A 19,144-nucleotide genomic window follows, 5' to 3' on the forward strand; every position below is an offset into this window, starting at 1 on the left:
CATTTGAGGTGTCTTAATAGCCCAATTATGGAAGCTATTTTGTTGGGGTGATTCTTGACATTTGCACCCTTCTCCCCACTTAAAAAAAAGACCCACCGGATTTCTAAATTTGCTGAAAAAAAACCCCTCGTGGAGCAGATCACCTGCCAGAGATTGCAGCGGCCCTGTCTGTGGCCTCACTGGTTAAACCGGCAATCGCACCCACAAGACACAAGAAGCATCGCTTAGGCACCCCATTCACGTAGCTGTGTAGGAGGCCCCAGGACAGGTAATCCGGCCTGCATGGCATCTTCATCTGACTGGGAGGCATGGCAGCTGCCCACACACACACACACACACTGCTCGGCCCCCATTACCCAGACCGGATGTGCGGAGCTGCCGGGGCAACATCGAGGTGAACCGAGGGTCGTCTCGACAGAGAGGCCCTGCCTTGGTTGTCCCATAGGCCCGAGCTCTTGCCAGGCAGGGACAGTCCCAGAGGGTAAGGTCCACCCAGAGAGAGAACCAGTTCTTGGAACGCACAGTCCCTGTTCGTCTTAACTTGGTGTGTTTCCAAGGAAACTGCTGGGGGAAGGTGGACCTGAGGTCACGGCTCCTGGGCGGGCTTGCAGCTCTGCAGAGCCCAGCCTGATAGTAACCCTCCCCAAGAGGGTCTTCCTACGTGGGAGATCGGGTAGGTCGGCCCTGGGCGGTGGCCGATGGAGCATCCTGCCCGCCCCCCCGGGAGGCCAGCAGCCCCACCGGGGCCGGGCCCTGACACGGCGCCCCTTCTCTCCCACCCAGAGTGGCCAGACTTTGTCCACAGCTACGCGTCCTGGTGGTCGTCGCACGTGCTGGACTGGCTCAGGTACGGCAAGCGGCTGCTGGTGGTGCACTACGAGGAGCTGCGGCGCAGCCTGGTCCCCACGCTGCGGGGGATGGTGGCCTTCCTCAACGTGTCCGTGAGCGAGGAGCGCCTGCTCTGCGCGGAGAGCAACCAGGAGGGCAGCTTCCGGCGGCGCGGCCGGCGCCCGCGCGCCCTCGAGCCCTTCACCCCCGCGATGAAGGACCTCATCAACGGCTACATCCGGACGGTGGACCGGGCCCTGCGTGACCACAACTGGGCGGGGCTGCCCCGGGAGTACGTGCCCAGATGATAGGCCCCGGCCTGCTCTGCCCGCCCCGCCGGGAGCCGCCGCCCCCCCCCCCCCCCGCGGGGCTACGCACGTGCTCAAACGCTCGGGTGCCCCCCTGGGACGCTCGGGTGCCGATGCCACCTGCAGGGAGGTCCCCCCACCCCAGGGCTGCCTGTCTCCCGCACGGGGAGACTGGACGCGAGCCCCGGCCAGGCGGACCCGATGTCACGGGATGGACGCAAAGGGACGCGCGCTCCCAGCCAGACCCGCTTAGACCTGCCGCTCGCTGCTCACGGCGCCCTGACACGCCTAAGCCACCACCCCGGCTGTGCCAGACACTCCCAGACTTGCAGACGCGAACGTTGATGCAGGCGTGCAGACGCCAGGTTGTGCGTTCCTAGGGGCTGCCCGTCCGACTCTCTGACACACACGTGCACCCTGGGCTCTCGGAGGCCCTGCAGGCTTGCCTGTGCTCAGGGGCTTTGACTGGGGGATACTGGGCTGGGCGAGCTTAGTGCTCTGAGGACCCGGGACCCCGGCCTGGAGATGGGCTCACAGTGTGTGTGGCGCGATGACCGGGCCCCGCCAGCGCTGCGGCCCTGCCTCTTCCTTCGCTGGGGGTGGGCTGGTGGCACCACGGGTGGAGTGGAGCTGCCCACACAAACCCCGCGCCTCAGGACCGGCCACAAGCTCTGTGCACCCCCGACCCACCGTCCAATATCAGCACTCCTGGAGTGGGCGCCTCCTTGCCTGGCTTCTTCCTCCCACTGTCCCCATAAAGCTGGGGATTCGTGCCATGTCCCAGAAGCAGGGTGTGGGGGGCGAGGAGACCGCAGGGCAGGGAAGGGGCTGGGCCTCCGGGGGAGCCCTAGACCTGAGGGCCCTGTACGCCAGCAGTGCCAGCAGGAGGGGCTCGGGGTGGGCGTGGGCAGACCCGGGAGGGGTGAGTCTTGGGTGCCACTGGGGCTGGTTGGCCCCCTATCTTGACGGGCCCCTGCTCTCCACGGGGTCGCCCCTGGGTTCATGAGGAAGGGGGTGGCACGGCCTGTCAGCAAGACTGCAGCTTCTGTCTGACCCCCACCGGCCCAGCCCTCTCTGTTTCTCTGTTATTCACTCACCACTTCCTGTTCCTGGGCCTCTTTGTCACACCATCTGTCTCCGTCTTCTGTGAGGCTGACATCTTTCGCACTCGTTCATCCAAGGAGGGGAAAGGGAACTCCCGGGCGCTGACGCCTGCTGCTGTGTACAAGCCTACGGGCCGAGAAGGTGGAGTCATAAGGTCCCCTCCCTGGGAGTGAGAAAACCAGTGACAGAGGAGTGTGTGTGCTGTGCGGGCTCACAGGGCGTCAGGGGATGCATCACAGCGGCTCTGCACTGGTCTTGAGGAACCTGTAGGAGTTATTCCAGCCACGCAGAGGGGAAGGGTAATGGAGACAGAGGGAACAGCATGTACAGAGGCTCAGAGGCTTGGGAAACCCTTGTACGTTTTGCAGAAGAGGTGAGTGGGTGTGGGGCGTGTGTCTCTCTGAGGCTGTGCAGCAGGAGGATGGGAGTGGGTGGGTGAGGACAGAGAGGGGACACAAAAGGGGACTCTCCTTAACAGCCACTGAGTGCTCAGCCTGGGAGGAGCAGAGGCGCTGATGCTAATTACCTTCTTGGGTCGCCCTTTGCTACATGTCTTGGGCTCAGAAATGAGGCTGCGGAGACCAGGGGGCTCAGGTCTGGAGAGGGGCTGTTGAGCCCAGCAGCACAGCCCAGGACAGCTGAGACCCAGGGCGGGCTGTGGAGAGCTCGGCTGCACACTGACCCCTGCGAGGGAGGAATGTGGGCGGCCCTGAGCCCCTCTGCAGCTTCTCCAGGCCTGCCCTGGGCCTGCTGGTCTGCCCTCTGCATCAGCAGGAGAAAAGGGGGTGAGGGGTTTGGGAAAGCTGGGCATGGGTATGTCAGGCCCTCTGCTCCCAGGCTGGCTGTGGGAACTGAGGGCCACTCCCAGTGGGGAAGGCAGGGCCCGGAGGCCTGGCGGAGCTGCCCTTCCTCAGAGGGGAGCCTCTCACGCCTTCCGTGTTGCCAGTGAGTGGCCTTGAGTGTCTGTTCCTGGTGGCCCCAAGTTCTTCCTGAGGCTCCACCAAACCCACACTGATGCCAGCGCTGTTTTAGATCCTCCTAAAGCATCACTCGGCTCAGCTCAAAGCTGGAAATGCCAGGGTCTTTATAAACAATTATTGATACAGCATGGCTCCGCGGCCAAGTCTGTGACGGCCCCTGATGAGGCCAGTTCTCCTGAGTTGTAGGTGTAATTGAAACCCAGAGCTTCCACACTGCCTTGGAAGGGGGGCCGGGGGATACCTGCATCCCAGAGCAAACCTAAAGTCTCATAGGAGACCATAGCACTGAGTGATGGAGAATAGGGAAGCTGGCCTCCTGCGGAGACTGGCTTCCTGGCTCTGGCCCTCACTGTCCTGGTCACCCAGACGACCTCCAGGGAGAAGACTCACATGCCAAGGAGCCTGTGAAGGGCACTGGAGTAGCTGAAGGACCGACCAGCACCGCAGCCAGGGCCTGGCCCCCTGGGGTTCCCCCAGCACCCCAGGGGGTCAGGAGAAGAGCGGCACCGGCTCGTTCTTCCTGGTAGATGCGTGAGTCCGTTCCCTGCTGCCAGTTACCCAGAAACCTCCTCTCCTGCCAGGTGGAGGGCCACCTGCTCAAACGGCCTTGTAGTTTCCTTTGCACCTTAGCCAGGCACACAGATGAGTGAAACTATGGGATCAGGGTGCATCCAGGTCGTGTTGAGTCAGTCCACCCAACAAGGCACCTGACCCCCGGTACGTGCTCCCAGACACTGGGTGAGGAGGTGCTAAGGCCCTGTGTGTGGCTGGTTCTCAGCAGCTGTCGCCCAGCTCCTGAGAAGCACAGGAAGGGAATTTGTCCTTTTGGGAAAGTCCACTTGTCTCACTTGTCTCACTCCACGTTAGGTCTCATCTATAGCTCTCAGCTTCTCCATGAAGACGATACTGTCCCAACCAGCCACAGAGTAAAAGAGCCTCTGTATTTAGAAGCGTGACAGGTGCATCGGGAACCAGTCAGACCAGAACAGGGAAACCCTGACTGTCTACAGATCCCAACTTTAATAGTAAGGCTGCGGAGTTACACAAACCTGTGCTGAAACATGTAATTCTCATGGATTTCACCTCCCGTTGTGGATCAATTTGGAAAAACCAAAATATATAATTTTAAAAAACTAAAACTCATTCTGATAATCCCAGTGATGTGTAAATGAGAGAGAAGAATAGACAGGCTTCCAAACCCTGGGAAGAAAGCTGCTTAATCATGTGAGCATCTTATAATGAAGTCTCTTACAGCTAAAATTAGATTTTGAGTGCATGAATATGCGATAATGTTTGCATACCAGAATGCATTTTTTTCCCTTAAAAGTAGCAGGAGCTACTTGGTCCTTAGGGGGTCCCAAGAGGGGAGCTGGAAGTGCTGAGACTGATCTTTGTGGTTGCAAGAATTCTTGGGGCTGAAGTTTGATTTCTTTTGGCTGGAAATTTGTTGGAGGTGTTTAATTAAAATGTGATGCCTCCGAAGTAGTTCATTAGCATTTAGGGAGAAATTGACTGGTCTGAACCCACATTGATGACCACTCAGTATTTGCCGAGTTGGCCCGAACAGGGCTGTTGGTTGCTTCCCCAATATTCATTCCCCTGTTTCCTTTCCCAGCAGACCCTGATGTCTGTTGGCAGGGGCGGGTTATGATCCGCTGGAGCTGTCTCTACCGTCACTTCTGGGGTGGGACGCATGACCTAGACTAAGCCCACACCACACCCCATCTCTCTGGCTACAGTGATTTGTTCAGGTATGGTCATAGGAGCTAAGGCAATGGAACCAGATGGAATTTCAAGGCTTTCTGGGAATGTTTTTATGCACTCAGCTGGATGTGAACAAGGAAGTAGGTAGTCCTGGGTCTCGATGGCAGCTGTCTTGCCATCCTGGGGCAGGAACCACTGCCAGCATGAAGCTGATAACTGAAGGGAGAGTCAGGAGGGAAGGAAACCAGGTCCTTGGTGACACTGTTAAGTACATACAGGATCTAGCTTTGCCTGTGATTGGCCCTGCCTGTGATTGGCCCTGCCTGTGATTGGCCCTGCCCGTGGATGGTTTTGTTACATGAGCCAATAGAGTCCCTTTATTGTTTAAGTCGGGTTGAGTCTGGTTATTGTTACTTACAACCCAGAGCTGTGTACAAAGGGCTTGGGTTGAGAGGCCCTGGGGTTCTGACATTCTCTGTCTCTATGGCTGAAGTAGAAAAAAGGCGGAGGCTCAGACAAGAATGAGCTGTCAGATTAGGAAGCTGCCTTTTACGGGAATGGGGGTGGGTGTGACATCCTCAGTAGGAAGCTGTGCTCTGTCAGCCAGGACAAGTAGCATTTTAAAGTCAGTACATTATGAGGTCACCTGCATATCCGGAGAATATCATTCCTCTTGACTGCCCAGCCCACACTAGAAGTTGTCTCCTTTAATCCTTAACCAATGTTATGTGATTATCTCCACCTGACAGATGAGAGGACTGGGATAGTAATCTGTGATGATTAGAAAACTGTGGTCCTGTTCTATTTACCATAACTCCCTTCATGGAGAATATGATGTCGTGTTGGAAGGAATGCTTTGACAAGTTACTTGGATTGAGTGTGAGAGCCCCTTCGAGGGACATGTTCAGGTAACAGCTGACGGGCAGTAAACTGCCTTCAGAGGAGGGTAGGTGTGCTTAGCCCTATCGCTTTGCTTTTGCTGAGTTGGACACGCAAAGCCGGGGCAACGCGGAATTGCCGCCGTTGGCGGGGAGGTGGGATGACGCCGCTGAGAGTTCCCCTCCTCCGTCTTAACCTCTCTAACCCTACTGTGCGCTAAAAAGTGGAGGGACAAAGGGAGTTATATGTGACCCTTATCTTCAAACTCTCCTTGGAAAGTCTGACCATACTACGGTGTGCAGGACAGAGGTCCAGAAAATACGTAGAGGGAGTCAAGAGTCCCAGGAAATCGATGTGAGTGTATCTTTCCCCAGAGCTCCCTTTGGTGACTGAAGACAGATTTGGGGCCCTCCTGAGAGCTACTATGCAAAAACACTGCAGAAATCTGGGTCCCTGCCATGGGAAATATGAGCATATCTACCCAAACAACAAACATAATTGCTTATATAAAATGAGGAATCCTGATAACAAAAATGAAAACAATTCCAGTTTGGGGGTTTTTTAAAAAACATATGAAGACACTTCCAGTTGACACTGGATGCATAAGCATGAGCTGAATGAATGAACTTTCCAAGGTGTCTTCGGTACCTGCAATATTCTTTTCAGGTTGAGACAGATCCACGGCTTGATGACATAGCCAATGGTGATTGACAACAGTAGATAGTGTTCTTACAGGCCAGAAAGTGTCACCGATGTCACCCCACATGTGCCTCAGTGAGGTGGACATTATTTCCTACGAGGTTAGGCTGTGAGAATGGGTGGGGGAACGAGGGCCGGAACGTGGGCTCCTTCCCCGAAACCACCTGCCTGCCCCTGTACTGCATCCCCGTAACCCTTCAACAAGTTGCTGGAAAGGAGGCAAGCATGCACGTTCAACTCATTTGGAAGCGACTCCATTCATTTCACTGCTAATTCTTTGCCAAGGTACCTTTTGGTGGGCGCCTAAGTTCAGTGTTAAGGGCCATTTATCAAGCATCCCCAGTACTTGAACATCTGCTCAGAGGGAGTAGGACTTTCCAAAGGACTGGGGTTAAAGAGAGGGACCGTAATTGGCACAAGACAGGAGCCCAGAGTTTCCAGCCTAAGTTACAAGCATCCGAGGCGACGGAAAGGCCCTGCTCCTCCAAGATATTAATAGATGAGCATCTTTGGTGGACCTGAGCCCAGCAGTCTGTGTGTTTATGTATATGTGTTTGTGCAGGTCTGTGCTCCAGTTGCTGACAAACAGCTGCCCCTCTGAATCACATGCCAGCCATCCTGACCACTACAAGTGACAACAGCCTGGATACTTGAGAAGCCAATCTTCGTCAGGTCTCCTCCAAAATGGAGAAGAGGAAAAATAAAATCCTCTTAACATAAAATAATTTTTGTTTATTCCTTCCATTCTTCTTTTTTTAAATTTGATAATCAATTCACCAACATTTTTTCATTCACTTGAAAGGCTATATTTATGTACTTTTTTTTCCCACTGGCTTTTAAACCAGTGAAGACAGGAACAGTATCTATCTTTGTAACCTCAGCCCTTAGCCCAGGACCTGCTATGCAAGAGGCACAGGAAACATTATTGGAAGGAAGGAGAATGCGTGAAAATCTTAAATCGACTGGCTTGTAAAGTTTCCAGGAAAATAACATCTTCCTGGAAAACGATACCTTGTTCTTCCTATTTGTGAGCTGAGGAGATGCTGCTGAGACACTTGTTGAATTCTTCCATCCCCTGTCTGTTGAGACGCTTGGGGACTGGATTGATCTGTAAGCATTCAGTGCTACAGGTTAAAAAGGTGAAGAAATCTGGCAGCCCCCAAACTCCACTGCAGAGTTGTTTTGAACTGTTACGTAAGTTCTCAGTCAACCATCTGCTCCAGACTCATAGAGAAGAACAGGAGACAAATTGGCAAGATTCTTGTCAAAAGCTCTTCCCTGGATGTTCAGGTAAATGGTAGGATGGCACCATCCCCATCTCTGCCCCCCGTGGGAGTCTCCACTGCCAATGGACGCCCTTCTTGTTTGCCTTGGGACAGGTAGCTGCTCTACCGCCTCCAGATCTGCAGCTCATTCCTTAAAATCATTAAACCTCTAGCAAAACGTTTTTCTTCTAACTAAAAACCTTTCTATTGGAGGCTCCAAGGTATAGCACACAGAACACCCCCTCACCCTGCCTTTTTCTCCCGAGAGCAATAGAAGAGGAAGAGTGTGTTTGGATGGGTGGCAAGAGAGGGAAGGATGGACGGTATATCCTCCTTGGACCGACCCCCATGCCCTGGCTCAGGCAGGAAATGATGCAGGTTTCTCACCCAGCCCCGCTTCCCAAGTTAGGTGAGATAGAGCCTTTCTCTCTATGAGATGGCGCAAGGGTGAGAAATGCAGAGACAGAGCAAGGAGAGTGCCTCCTAGGGAGCCTGGAGCTCCTTGATCCAGCAGCCTTATAGAGTCTAAAGCTCACTGTATCCATCATCTATCAGCACGTGACAAATTACCACCAAATTTAGGCATAGCTTAGAGCCACAACTTTAAAGAAACATTCATTAACTGAGAGTTCCTCCGGGTCAGGAATCTAGGCACAGCTTCATGGGGGTCCTCCCGCTCAAGGACTCTCATGAGGGTGCAACCAAGCAGTTGGCTGGGCTGCAGTCTCATCTGAGGGTTCAGCTGGGAGAGAACTCAATTCCCAGCTCCTTCGTGTCGTCATTGGCAGAATTCAGTTTCCCATGGGCTGTTGGACCGAGGACCTCAGTTTCTCACTGGCTGTTGGCCGGAGGCCAGACTTGCTTCCTTGCCACGTGAGCGTCTCCGTAAGGCTTGATTCATCAGAGTGAGAATGTGAGAAGACCTTAGGAGAGTGTGAACAAGATAGAAGTCACAGTTTTTTGTAACCTAATCTTGGAAATCACATCCCATCACTTTTACTGTAGTGTATTTGTTAGAAGCAAGTCCGTCCGTTCAGCCTGCATCCAGGGAAGGGGCGCATATAGGGGCACGAATGCCAAAAGGTGAGATCATTTGGGAGCCGTTTCGGGGCTGCCCGCCAACTCCAGTGGGGGACCTTCTACCGTTGAGTCAGTCCCTTCACGGTCCGCCCCGCTGCTGCTTCCGCTGGGTGTCTCCCCAGCCCAGAGCCACGCCACAGCCCTCAGCATCCTCAGCAATCCTTCCCTAGACCCACAGGCTGGCGGGGCTCCTGCCTACATCACTGTTAACGGTGAGGGCTCGTTTCCTGCCGTCTCCTCCCTTATAATCACAGGCAGCACTTCTTGATACCAAGGAGAACTGTCCTGGTCCCCACATTCAGCCTGGCGGGGAACCAACGAGTCAGGAGAACTCTGGCCAGACATCCTAATGGGATGGTCCACTCCTTAGGCTCACCCATGAAACCAGCTCTTAACGTAATCCACTACCCGCTGTTCTGCCCGGGCTTCCCCTGTTCCATGGCCACATCAACCTCCATCAGATAATTAAGGGCTTGGCTTTCCATGAGAGGCCTTAAATGTCACCTTTCTGCCACCCAATACGTCTTCGAATGACACAGACGCTAATGAGATGTTTAAATATAGAAAACGGAATGACTCCTTGCCTTCATCGTGACATTTATTCAGCCGGAGTGATCTGACTACACCACTACATTACTTATAATTTCCACCTGACCTTGGGTGGTGGAGTGTAATCTGTAAGGAAACTATCCATTTATTCCCCCTCACCTTATTAGCATTTAATTACTATGACAAATTTTCAGATGTACCAAGCATGTTAGGATTATAATTCAATTTTCCCTTCAAACGGCCCAGTAGCCAAGGACCATCTCGGACACCACTGAGTTCTGACTGAGGACGCATCCTGGACCTGACTTCGTCTCCTGCCCCTCGGAGCAACAAGCAGGGCTTATCCAACCATGGCTGCCCCGTCCAAGGACCCTCTGCCCACACATTCTCTCTCTGTCTTTCTCATCCCTGGGCTGAGGGTTCTTTTGCTGCTCAGGGTCAGGCCAAGTCATGGGGCCAGGAAGAGGATGTTTGCTGCAAAGGGTGCCAGCAAACCCTCAGATCTGACAGCTGCACCGGACAGTGGATTCCATCATTGAAACTTTTTATGCAGATTTTTGATTGCAGAAGAGCAACAGATGGAAATAATCCAGAGACACGCTCATCTAGTCTCACTCCCTTAAACACCCACATTCTGTTTCTGTGAATTACTCTGCCATTTTCCCAGAAATGCCTTGTTTGATACCTCTTGCATGTCCCAACCCCGTAAATCATTGAGCTAGTCCTCGGATGTGGAGAATAAGATAACTCTGAGGAGGGGAAAGCTCGCCAGACCTGGGATCTGCAGGATTTGGGCTCCAGAACTGTCTGGGCCACCAACCATCCATCCATCTGCGGAAGATTCCGTCCCCTTCTCTATCACTCAAACATGGGGGTGGAGGTGACATCTGGGTTTAACCTCACGACCTTGTCTTCCCAGCCAGAGTTCACTGGGACTCTCTAACCTGAGCTGGGGTGATCTGATTCTCTCTTTTGGTCACTTGGACTTGGGCCTGCCTGAGAGACACAAGCCTGTCTGCCAGGTGTGTGAAATGAAACCATGGGAGCGCGGGGTCCATGCAGCATGGGCACCGGGCATGCACAAGGTCTCTGCAGGGAGAACAGTGGGCGATGTCATTGTCCTGGGAGAAGGAGAGCCTAGGAGTAACTACCCCAGAGGGAGACGAGAGGGTAGCTGTGAATATTAAGGTTAAATGAAAACCAAAACACAAGACAAAAGTTAAGCACCTAATCCAATCACTACCCTCATTTGTCCATATCGTTTTCTAGTCCCTTATCATATGCTAATTTAATTTTTTACCTATGTGAATCATGTAGACTTTTACTTTCCTTTTTGTTTAGCATTGTATTATGAACATTTTCCCATTTTGCTATAGTCTTTTTATATCTTCCCTCCCACCAATTTCCTCTCTTTCCAAACTTTCCTGTCCTGCCCACAATAGAGTCCCAATAATGACAGCCTGCTGTAATCCATTCACACTGTTCTCTATATTCCTATGAGTATGTAAAAGCGTGTGTGTGTGTCTCTATACCTATATCCATATATCTATATCCACAAATATAGTGCATCGTTTGGTGGAAGATACAAAGGAAGAACAATCACATTTTTGCAAAATCAAATGATGGCCCCCAAAATTCAATTTCACTCTTTTAGGAAGGTAGCATAATATTCTCTAGTAAGGATCTCCAAAACAGGGTGCATACACCCCACTGGCACAAGGAAAAAGTATTCAAAGTTTTATCTCTCCTTATTTTTAATCTCACTTTTTAAAAATTTCTATTTTGTATTTGTTTATCCTACACTTAAGATATTCATACATGCAAATAAATATCCATATTTGGGAGGTGCATGCAATCATCAAATGAGCAATCAAAAATACTTAGAGAGGGCTTCCCTGGTGGCGCAGTGGTTGAGAATCCGCCTGCCGATGCAGGGGACACGGGTTCGTGCCCTGGCCTGGGAGGATCCCACGTGCCGCGGAGCCTGCGCGTCCGGAGTCTGTGCTCCGCAAGGGGAGAGGCCACAGCAGTGAGAGGCCCGTGTACCGAAAAAAAAATAAAAATTACTTAGAGACCACCAGTCTACAGAATCAGAGAACACTTTGTTCACACATTGCCCTTTTGATGGATATCCAGGCAATTTCTAGTTAGGGCCACTACAAACTATGCTGAAAAAAGTATCACTCTACATATGCATTTCTATGTGAGTGCTTTTAGATCTATAGGACAGATTCCCAAAAGTTAAATTGCTGGTTCAAAGGGTGTGTGTACTTATAATTTTAATCAATACTGGTGGCCCGCTCTCACAAAAGTCTGTAACAATTCATATTCCCATCAGCAATGTATAAAATGCTTATGCCCCTGCGTCTTCCTGGACTTTGGGAATTATCACTCTTTCTCATGTTTGCCAGTCCAGTGGATGGGTTGAGAAATGGCATCCAATCTTTAAGGGCCCATTATGTATAGGTGAGGGCATTGGACAAGATGACCTCTACGCTCCTTCCAGCTCAAGGGTCCATGCTTCTCTAATTATCTGTTTTCGGAGCTTACCTGCTCCAGGTGTGTCTCTAGTCCCCATTGACTAGCCGTTTGTGAATCCCAGAGACACCTATGGAACAGTTGCTAGAAACCAACGAATCAAGGACTAGAAAGAAAGCTAGCTGAATGCCGTCCAGAGGATCATCTGGACAATACTGTTCAGCTTGTAAAGACCAACTAGGCTAAATCCCTGCAATTTCACCCAGAACAAATAGTAAAAAGCAGTGTGTAATATTTCTAGGATGAGCACATTCATAGTAAACATTCTAAGATCAATGGCTGCACAAAATGCGTTTTCCCTGGCGTTTCACTTTTCAAATGGCTTTGTATTAAAAGTGAAATTTCAATAAATACTCATGGGGAAATTAATTGATGTGTTTTACCATTTACAGCTAAAATGTGTAAGGTTCTGGGGGGAAAAAAAGATGTATGATGTGTATTTTACCCTCTTAAGAGAAAAGTGGTGAAAAAATGCACGATACGCTTTTGTTTTCTCTGACCGTAAACCCTCCAAGGCACAGAGCTGTGCTTTCGCGCTCACGCTCCTCTCCAGCCAGTCCTGGGGCAGTTTGCAGCCTGAGCAGAGGGTAACTGCAAGAAGACCTGACAGAGGAACGGGTGCTGGGAAGTGAGGAAGGCCTGTGTGCTGTGTCTTTTCCAAGTTCCCAAAGCCCCTTTTAACATCTACCATTTGATGAGCACTTACTGCATACCTGGCGCTGTGCTTAAAACTTCCCGTACGTTCTCCCACTGAGTCCTTACCACGACCTTGTGAAACGGTTGCCACGATTCCCATTTTACAGATGAGGAAACTGAGCCTTGGCAAAGTGAAGCAATCGGTCCCCACGGTCACACAGCTAGTTAAGTGGAAGAATGAGCGTTCAGACTCAGGCCCATCTGGCTCTAATGTGCTTTGTCCCTCAGTGTCCCGCCTATGATTTCCCCAGGTTGCCAGGAGCCCACTGGGGCCGCGGGGATTGGAGGAAGCTAGGTGTCGTGCCAAATGCCTTCCTGTTTACCTCCCCTGCCTCACGGTGCCTGGTAGGCGTCGTTTGGCTACCTGCTCTGAGCACGAGGCATCCCACAGCCTCCGTGACATCATTCTTCTTGGCCCCCTTGCCTGTGGCAGGAAGCTAACTCACACAGGCAAAGCGCCGAAAACCTGGCTGCTTATTCCTGCCAGTTTTCTCAGAGTCTCAGGTGAACGTATTTATTCTTATAATGGCAAGTTGTACCCTTGGCAAAGATCAGATCCCATTGTTCCTTTGCTTAAGATGCTGGAATCACTTCCCATGGCCAATGGAATAAAACCCAAATGCCCCCCCACCCCTGCCTCGGCTTGGCATTCAAGGCTTTCTGTCACCTGGCCACATGACCATCCTCTTCACTTGATGCTCAGCTACCCTAGATGGTTGGCTGTCCCTTGCCCATGTTCATGGGCTTCCATCTGCCTGGAATGTCATTCGTTCACCTCTTTGACAGTTAGCATCTTAAACACCCTTCAAGGCCCGCTTGAATGGACTTGCGTCCTCCGAGTGGCCTTCTCTGTGTCCCCAGGCAGAGTTCACAGGTCTCTCCTCTGCAATCCCCACAGTCCCCTTCAATCATTCCGCCACGGACCCTCACTGGCACTTTTCATATCAGCCTTTGCAGCTGGGCTGTGAGCTTTGCGAGGGGGCAGGGGCCATGCTATTTATCTCTGTTTCCCCAGCATCCCACTCGACATTTGGCTAAAAGTAATAGTGACAATGACAACATCAATTACAGTAATAGTAGCTAACATTTATGGAGGATTTAAAACGTGATCTTACTGAATCCCTCAGAACAACCTCATGACGCCGGTACTATATTTACTCCTATTTAGCAGATAAGGAATCGGGGGTTTGAAAAAACTGTGTGGAAATGAGGGAGCTGGCATTTGAACCTAGGGTGCCCAGTTCCCGAGCTAACTTCTCTGACCCGTTGGCTTCATTAGGCGTTTGTGAAATGTTTGTTGAATGAATAATCAAACACATCAATGAACAAATGAGTAATGAGGGGAAATATCTCACAAATATAGAAAAAGTATCCACTCCACTGACTAAAGCAAGGCATTTCCTAGCATCTAAGCAATGATCATAAGCATTTTCCTCCATCATCCAATGGTGGCCCCCCTGCCACTTGGGAAAATTCCATCAACACACTTATTACAGAAGCCACACCAGTGGGTGTCATTCCAGACATATTCCTAAGGGGTATAGAAAAGAATGTCTCCTCTTCTGGGGTAGAGGACAATGCTGTGATGATCCCCAGGAGGACAGGAACTTAGAGCTGCCCCCGGGACAGGAGAGGTGGGTGACTCTGGCTCATTCACAGCCCCTCCCATGATCCTCTGGGGACAAACAGTGGTTCGAAGACTGCTACATAGTGTCAGAGAGTGGTACAGGCAGAAAGTGTTTGCAGAGCCCAAGAAAGCCAAATGGGATGTAGGAAACAAAAGAAAGGGCAGATAGAGAGCCGCCAGGGCAAAGCAGACACCAGGCTACAGCTGGGGCTTTGCCTGTGGGGAACCAGAGGTGCCAGCAAAATGGAGGTCATGGTGCAGGAATGTGGGAAGGATACCCTGTGCCTTGGTCTCAGAGACACCTTGGGTGCTGGGTGGGCACATGGCAGACAACCTTAGCTCAGGGAGGAGCCGTATTCACCTGGCGTTCAGCCAGGAGCAAACACACAGACTGGGGTGTGGCCCACAGGCCTGCTGGCAGCCACCCAGCCCCGCCTGATGCTCAGAGGAGCGGGACAAGCCCTAGAGCATTCTCTATCCTCCCTTCTGCCCCCCTCCCGCCCACAGGAAGAATTCTGGAGACATGGGAGCACACAGACTTTCACACACACACACACACACACACACACACACACACACACACACACACACACACACACACACACACACACACACACACACACACACACACACACACACACACACACACACACCTGCTGAGAAGGCTGGTCAGGCTTCCAGCACTTCACAGCGTGAGTCAGTTAGTGGATCTTGTTTCTGGACAGAAACCAGCATGTCCGGAAGGTCTCTGAGCTTCTGAGAGGCCTCCAATTGGATTTTCAATCTCCATTTTCACCCATGGCGATTTTCTGGCCTTGCACATGATAGGAAAGTGAACCTAGAGGCCAAGGATCTGACAGGGGGTCGGAAAACAAAATTGCAGAGCCAAAAGGAACAAGGAGGAAAAGAAAACACATTTCATACAGAGGACTGAATTTCTACTTAGGAAGACTGAAACAATTTCCTAAGGTGGTTTTGGAAACACATGAAAGCGTTTTCCTTTGTGAACCTGAGAGATGGACCCAGAGGCTGTAACTAGCTCCCTGGGAGCTCACGATTCTGGTTCTCTTTCCATAAGAGCTGGGAACCAATGGCAGTGAGATATATATACAGTCTCTGCAAGAACCACAAGGAATGGGATATGGGAAGTCCCATCCAATGCAGTGGAATCCATCCATCCACCCATCCATCCATCTAACATTCATTCATCCAGCAAGCCAGCCAGCCTAGGGGTCATTTGCTCATATACTTAACGTTTATTATCACCTGTTTCTGGTCTACCTTTGGCCTGGCCCTGGAGTCCAATTACCCTGAAAGGACCTGGAGTCCCCTCTTGATTATCTATGGAAAGGAAGGGATACTAATGACAAGGACTCTTCTAGTTCTAATTCAAAGGCAAAACAGAGGATAAACCCTCTCAGGTGTGAAAAGTCTTGGCTTGAGGACAATGCAGCAGTTCATCTGGGGCCTGGCCCAAGCCAGATTCTTGGGAAAGACCTGTTAATTCAGGGTAAATTGTACCAATTGTTTAATGCCCTTGCTGAACTCTACACTTTCCATCTTTGAAAATCTTTCATTAAGGTTTCATGATGGGAGAAGGCTGAACGATTATTTAAGAGTGGGGTGTTTTTTGCAACAATTTTATGGATATATTTTGAAGGAAGCAAACATATGCCTATTAAACAGGGGGAGAATTATCAGTGACTGTTTTTAAATGACCAATAAAAATGAAATTATCATTGCTCATTGTTTTTTATGGATCATAATGTGTTGTTGTTGTTTTTTTCTGATGGAAATATCCAACAAACTCCCCTCCTAGACGCTGGCCGCTAATTACACAGTTAGCTCACAGTAATCCAGGCAAGTGGGTTCTCGCCTGTCGTAATTCATCTTCATAAAGATAATTGGCCCAGTGAATGAGACCACAAAATAATTCTGCAAACAGGAGACAGATTCGATAAAAACTGATTTTACTCTTCTCTCTTCCAAAACTACAAGCTTGAGAGAGGAGTTTTCAAGAACATATCAGATTTCTCCCCAGATTGCAACCCCCACCCCCATTTGTTTATTACCGAAAGATTTACTGAGGACCCACTCTTTTCGAATCATTAGCTAAATACTGAGGAAAGGCAAAACTTGGAGCAAATTCTGCATGACAAGGAATGGGCAATCAGGTAAGGAAATACATAAGCAGCGGACAGAAGTAACGTGACACGCGGTGAACAGTCAAAAAAATGCTCCAGAAGAGATGCAGAGAGAGGGCTGCTGGAGTTCAGAGGCAAAGCGGTTGCTTCCGGCTGGAAAATCAGCAACGGCTTCATGGAAGAAGCTGCGTTTGAGCTGAATGCTGAAGGGGTGGGAGAGGGTGGGGAGGCGAATGGCCATTCGGACAAACACGGGAGCAATTTCAGTGCAGCACGGACAGGTGACGGGAGGAGAGATGGAGTGCAAAGATAGGTTGAAGGTTGTCGTGAAGTGGGAGACGCAGATTGTTAACTCTTTAACTCATGGCTGTGCCCCTTCCCCTCTGCATATGTGACAGACGTTAACTTGACATACTCAGTAGAACACACCTGCTACGTGCCAGACCCCATGCTTGGGCTATGTGGGAGACCCAGAAGATTTAGCTACAAAATCTCCCCTCAGAAACTCAGAAGGGGGTCAGAAATGTTGATGTGGCCGATGCTGGCTGAGCTCGCGCCTGAATTTACTATTGGAGGCGGCGGGAGATGGGGGTGGGGGTCACTGTTCAAATGAGGCAGGAGGCCCCAGATGAGCCTAGCATCCATCCAATTCCACGTCACAGCGGGCACGGTTAGCATCAGGCTCTAGTTGTTTCCAAGGCAAAAAAATTTTGGACTATTTACCGCCAACTATTTCTTTTCCCTATCTGTGTCACCAAAATTTCCCTCCTGGAAAATCTGAAAGAGCCAGGAAAAGACAGTGAGAAAAAAATGTTCAGGGAGATAGGAGAGCAATGCAAATGAGAATTACAAAGCAGAATCCCAGGGGACGGGAATTTCCGGAAGGGCAATGTTGACAGTGTCACATGGTGTAGAGAATTAAAAGGAGAGCTGGCAGGTGTCCGTTGGACTTAGCATGGAGAAAATCATTGATGAGCTGGTGAGAGTCACGTCAGAAAAGCGGGGCCTGTGGAGCAGAAGGTAGCAGGGGCGTGAGGAGTGAGCTGGCTGGGGTGGGGAAGGAGTCACACGGCTGATACAGGGTGGGCTATTTACCTGACCACCATCTTACCTCCACTTTGCTGTTTGGTCTCTACTCTCATCAACAGACCTAATAAATTACAATTTTACAGGATAAGTTATGTGCCACTATGACATGTTTACATTGGAAGATCTTTGAGATGCCTTAGGAAGTGTCCCGAGCTAGGGGATGCCCAGCCTACTGTAGTGGTTCTTACCCTTTCATGGTACTAAAATCTTGACTCAGTAACCTAGATGTATCATAGACTTTCCCCCTGCTCTCCCCACTTACATCCCATCTGCTCCCAACTTCTATTTATTCTTTCTGCCTATCACCTCATTTATCCGTTCTCTCCTCTTTACTCCTACAGCTTCCATTGTGGTAGACTGAATTTTTGGTTCTAACTCTTCACTGCTTTGTAATAAATTTTACTTGCATGCCCTTTCCACGGCCTCATGTTCTTCCTCACTCCTTGACCTTTGGGTGGACCATATGACGTGTCGATAAGATGTTAGTAATGTGACACAATCAGAGGCCTGAAATGTTCTTGTGTAATTGAGTTTGCTTTTTTGTACTCCAGTGATACACCTGAGAAGTTTATGTGACAGATAGATGCTGCCACTTCTGACTGGGCCCCAGAAGAATCACATGTGAAAAAGATCCGAGTCTATCCTGTAGCCTGGAGCTGAGCCCATCCTAGATCAGCCATACTATAATCAATCTGCAGATCCAAGATTGTGAAAATAAATACTTCCTGTTTTAAACCACTGAGTTTTGGGGTGGTCTGTTATGCAGCGTTACTATACCATTAGCTGACTGATACAACCTCACTAGTTCAAGTCCTCTACTCTCACTCCTTAAGTCCAGCTGCCATGTAGACTGTTAGACAACCTCAAACACTACAAGCAATAAAATCTTCCCCTTCAGGGTGTTCAGTTTTTCTTCCAGAAGGTTTATTCCTTTATTCATTTTGTTCATACACTCAATAAATGGAGACTTGTGCTAAGCCTTAGCAAGGGCAATGGGGGGCAAGTAAGGGGAAGTTATAAATTGGAATGAGATGCATTCCATTTCTTTAAGTGAGAGAGACAGACATGAAAGCAAATAATTACATCGCAAGGTGTCCGCCATATTTCTTATCCTAAAACAAACCAAGTGGAGATAAAGTAATCATTGTTGCAAATGCCCTTGTTTATACTTAAAAGCAATTATCTGTGGGTATTTAAAAAATAAAATCTGTAGTAATTATGAGTTTGCCTTTTTGTTTTTCACATATCACATGAGCCAGTGAGGAAGTGGAATGCAAGATAGTCTGACCATATGTCAATACCAAATACATTTCCTTTAAAGTTTGCTTTGCACATCTGTTCTGGAAGATGGGGAATGAAATGTACTTGTAAACAGACACAAATGATTCACAGGATCATGATTGCTTTCCATCAGCTGCATCAATTATATACAGCAATGGGACTTGGTGAAATACATTTATAACTTGTTAAAAACACTCCTCGAAACAATTCAGACCTTGTTAAGTCCTGGTGTGCTCAGCCAAGCACGGGCTGGCAGTCGGCAGACCTTAGTCCTTGTACCAAATCTGAGCTGACCTTGGCCAAGAGGAAAGCATGTCAGGATGGAGTTTCTTTCTGATCTCTCTTTCCATTGTCATGAGATGGAAGACAGGGA

At 50.0% G+C, this 19,144-nt stretch overlaps 1 protein-coding gene and 1 long non-coding RNA gene across 6 annotated transcripts in view; one reads left to right on the top strand and one right to left on the bottom strand.

The window, feature by feature from the left end:
* Nucleotides 1-7,227, top strand: part of WSCD1 (WSC domain containing 1) — a 54,297-nt gene extending 47,070 nt beyond the window's left edge. For 4 of the 5 annotated variants that reach the window (XM_059046720.2, XM_067022146.1, XM_067022145.1 and 1 more), the window contains one exon: nt 784-4,705. In XM_059046720.2, the coding sequence (XP_058902703.1) occupies nt 784-1,136 (353 nt within the window). In that variant the 3' untranslated portion in view covers nt 1,137-4,705. Of the gene's footprint in view, nt 1-783; nt 4,706-5,673; nt 5,833-7,064 lie in introns of those variants that run through there. The other variant, XR_010838346.1, reaches the window with a different exon arrangement.
* The window catches only part of LOC136793277 (uncharacterized), a 53,216-nt gene that overhangs the window by 2,994 nt on the left and 31,078 nt on the right, over nt 1-19,144 (bottom strand). The window contains exon 3 of the long non-coding RNA XR_010838347.1: nt 2,234-2,366. This is a non-coding gene — a long non-coding RNA (uncharacterized lncRNA). The remainder of the gene's footprint in view (nt 1-2,233; nt 2,367-19,144) is intronic.

The sequence above is a fragment of the Kogia breviceps genome, chromosome 19 (genome assembly GCF_026419965.1).
Source record: "Kogia breviceps isolate mKogBre1 chromosome 19, mKogBre1 haplotype 1, whole genome shotgun sequence".
NCBI classification, from domain to species: Eukaryota; Metazoa; Chordata; class Mammalia; order Artiodactyla; family Physeteridae; genus Kogia; species Kogia breviceps.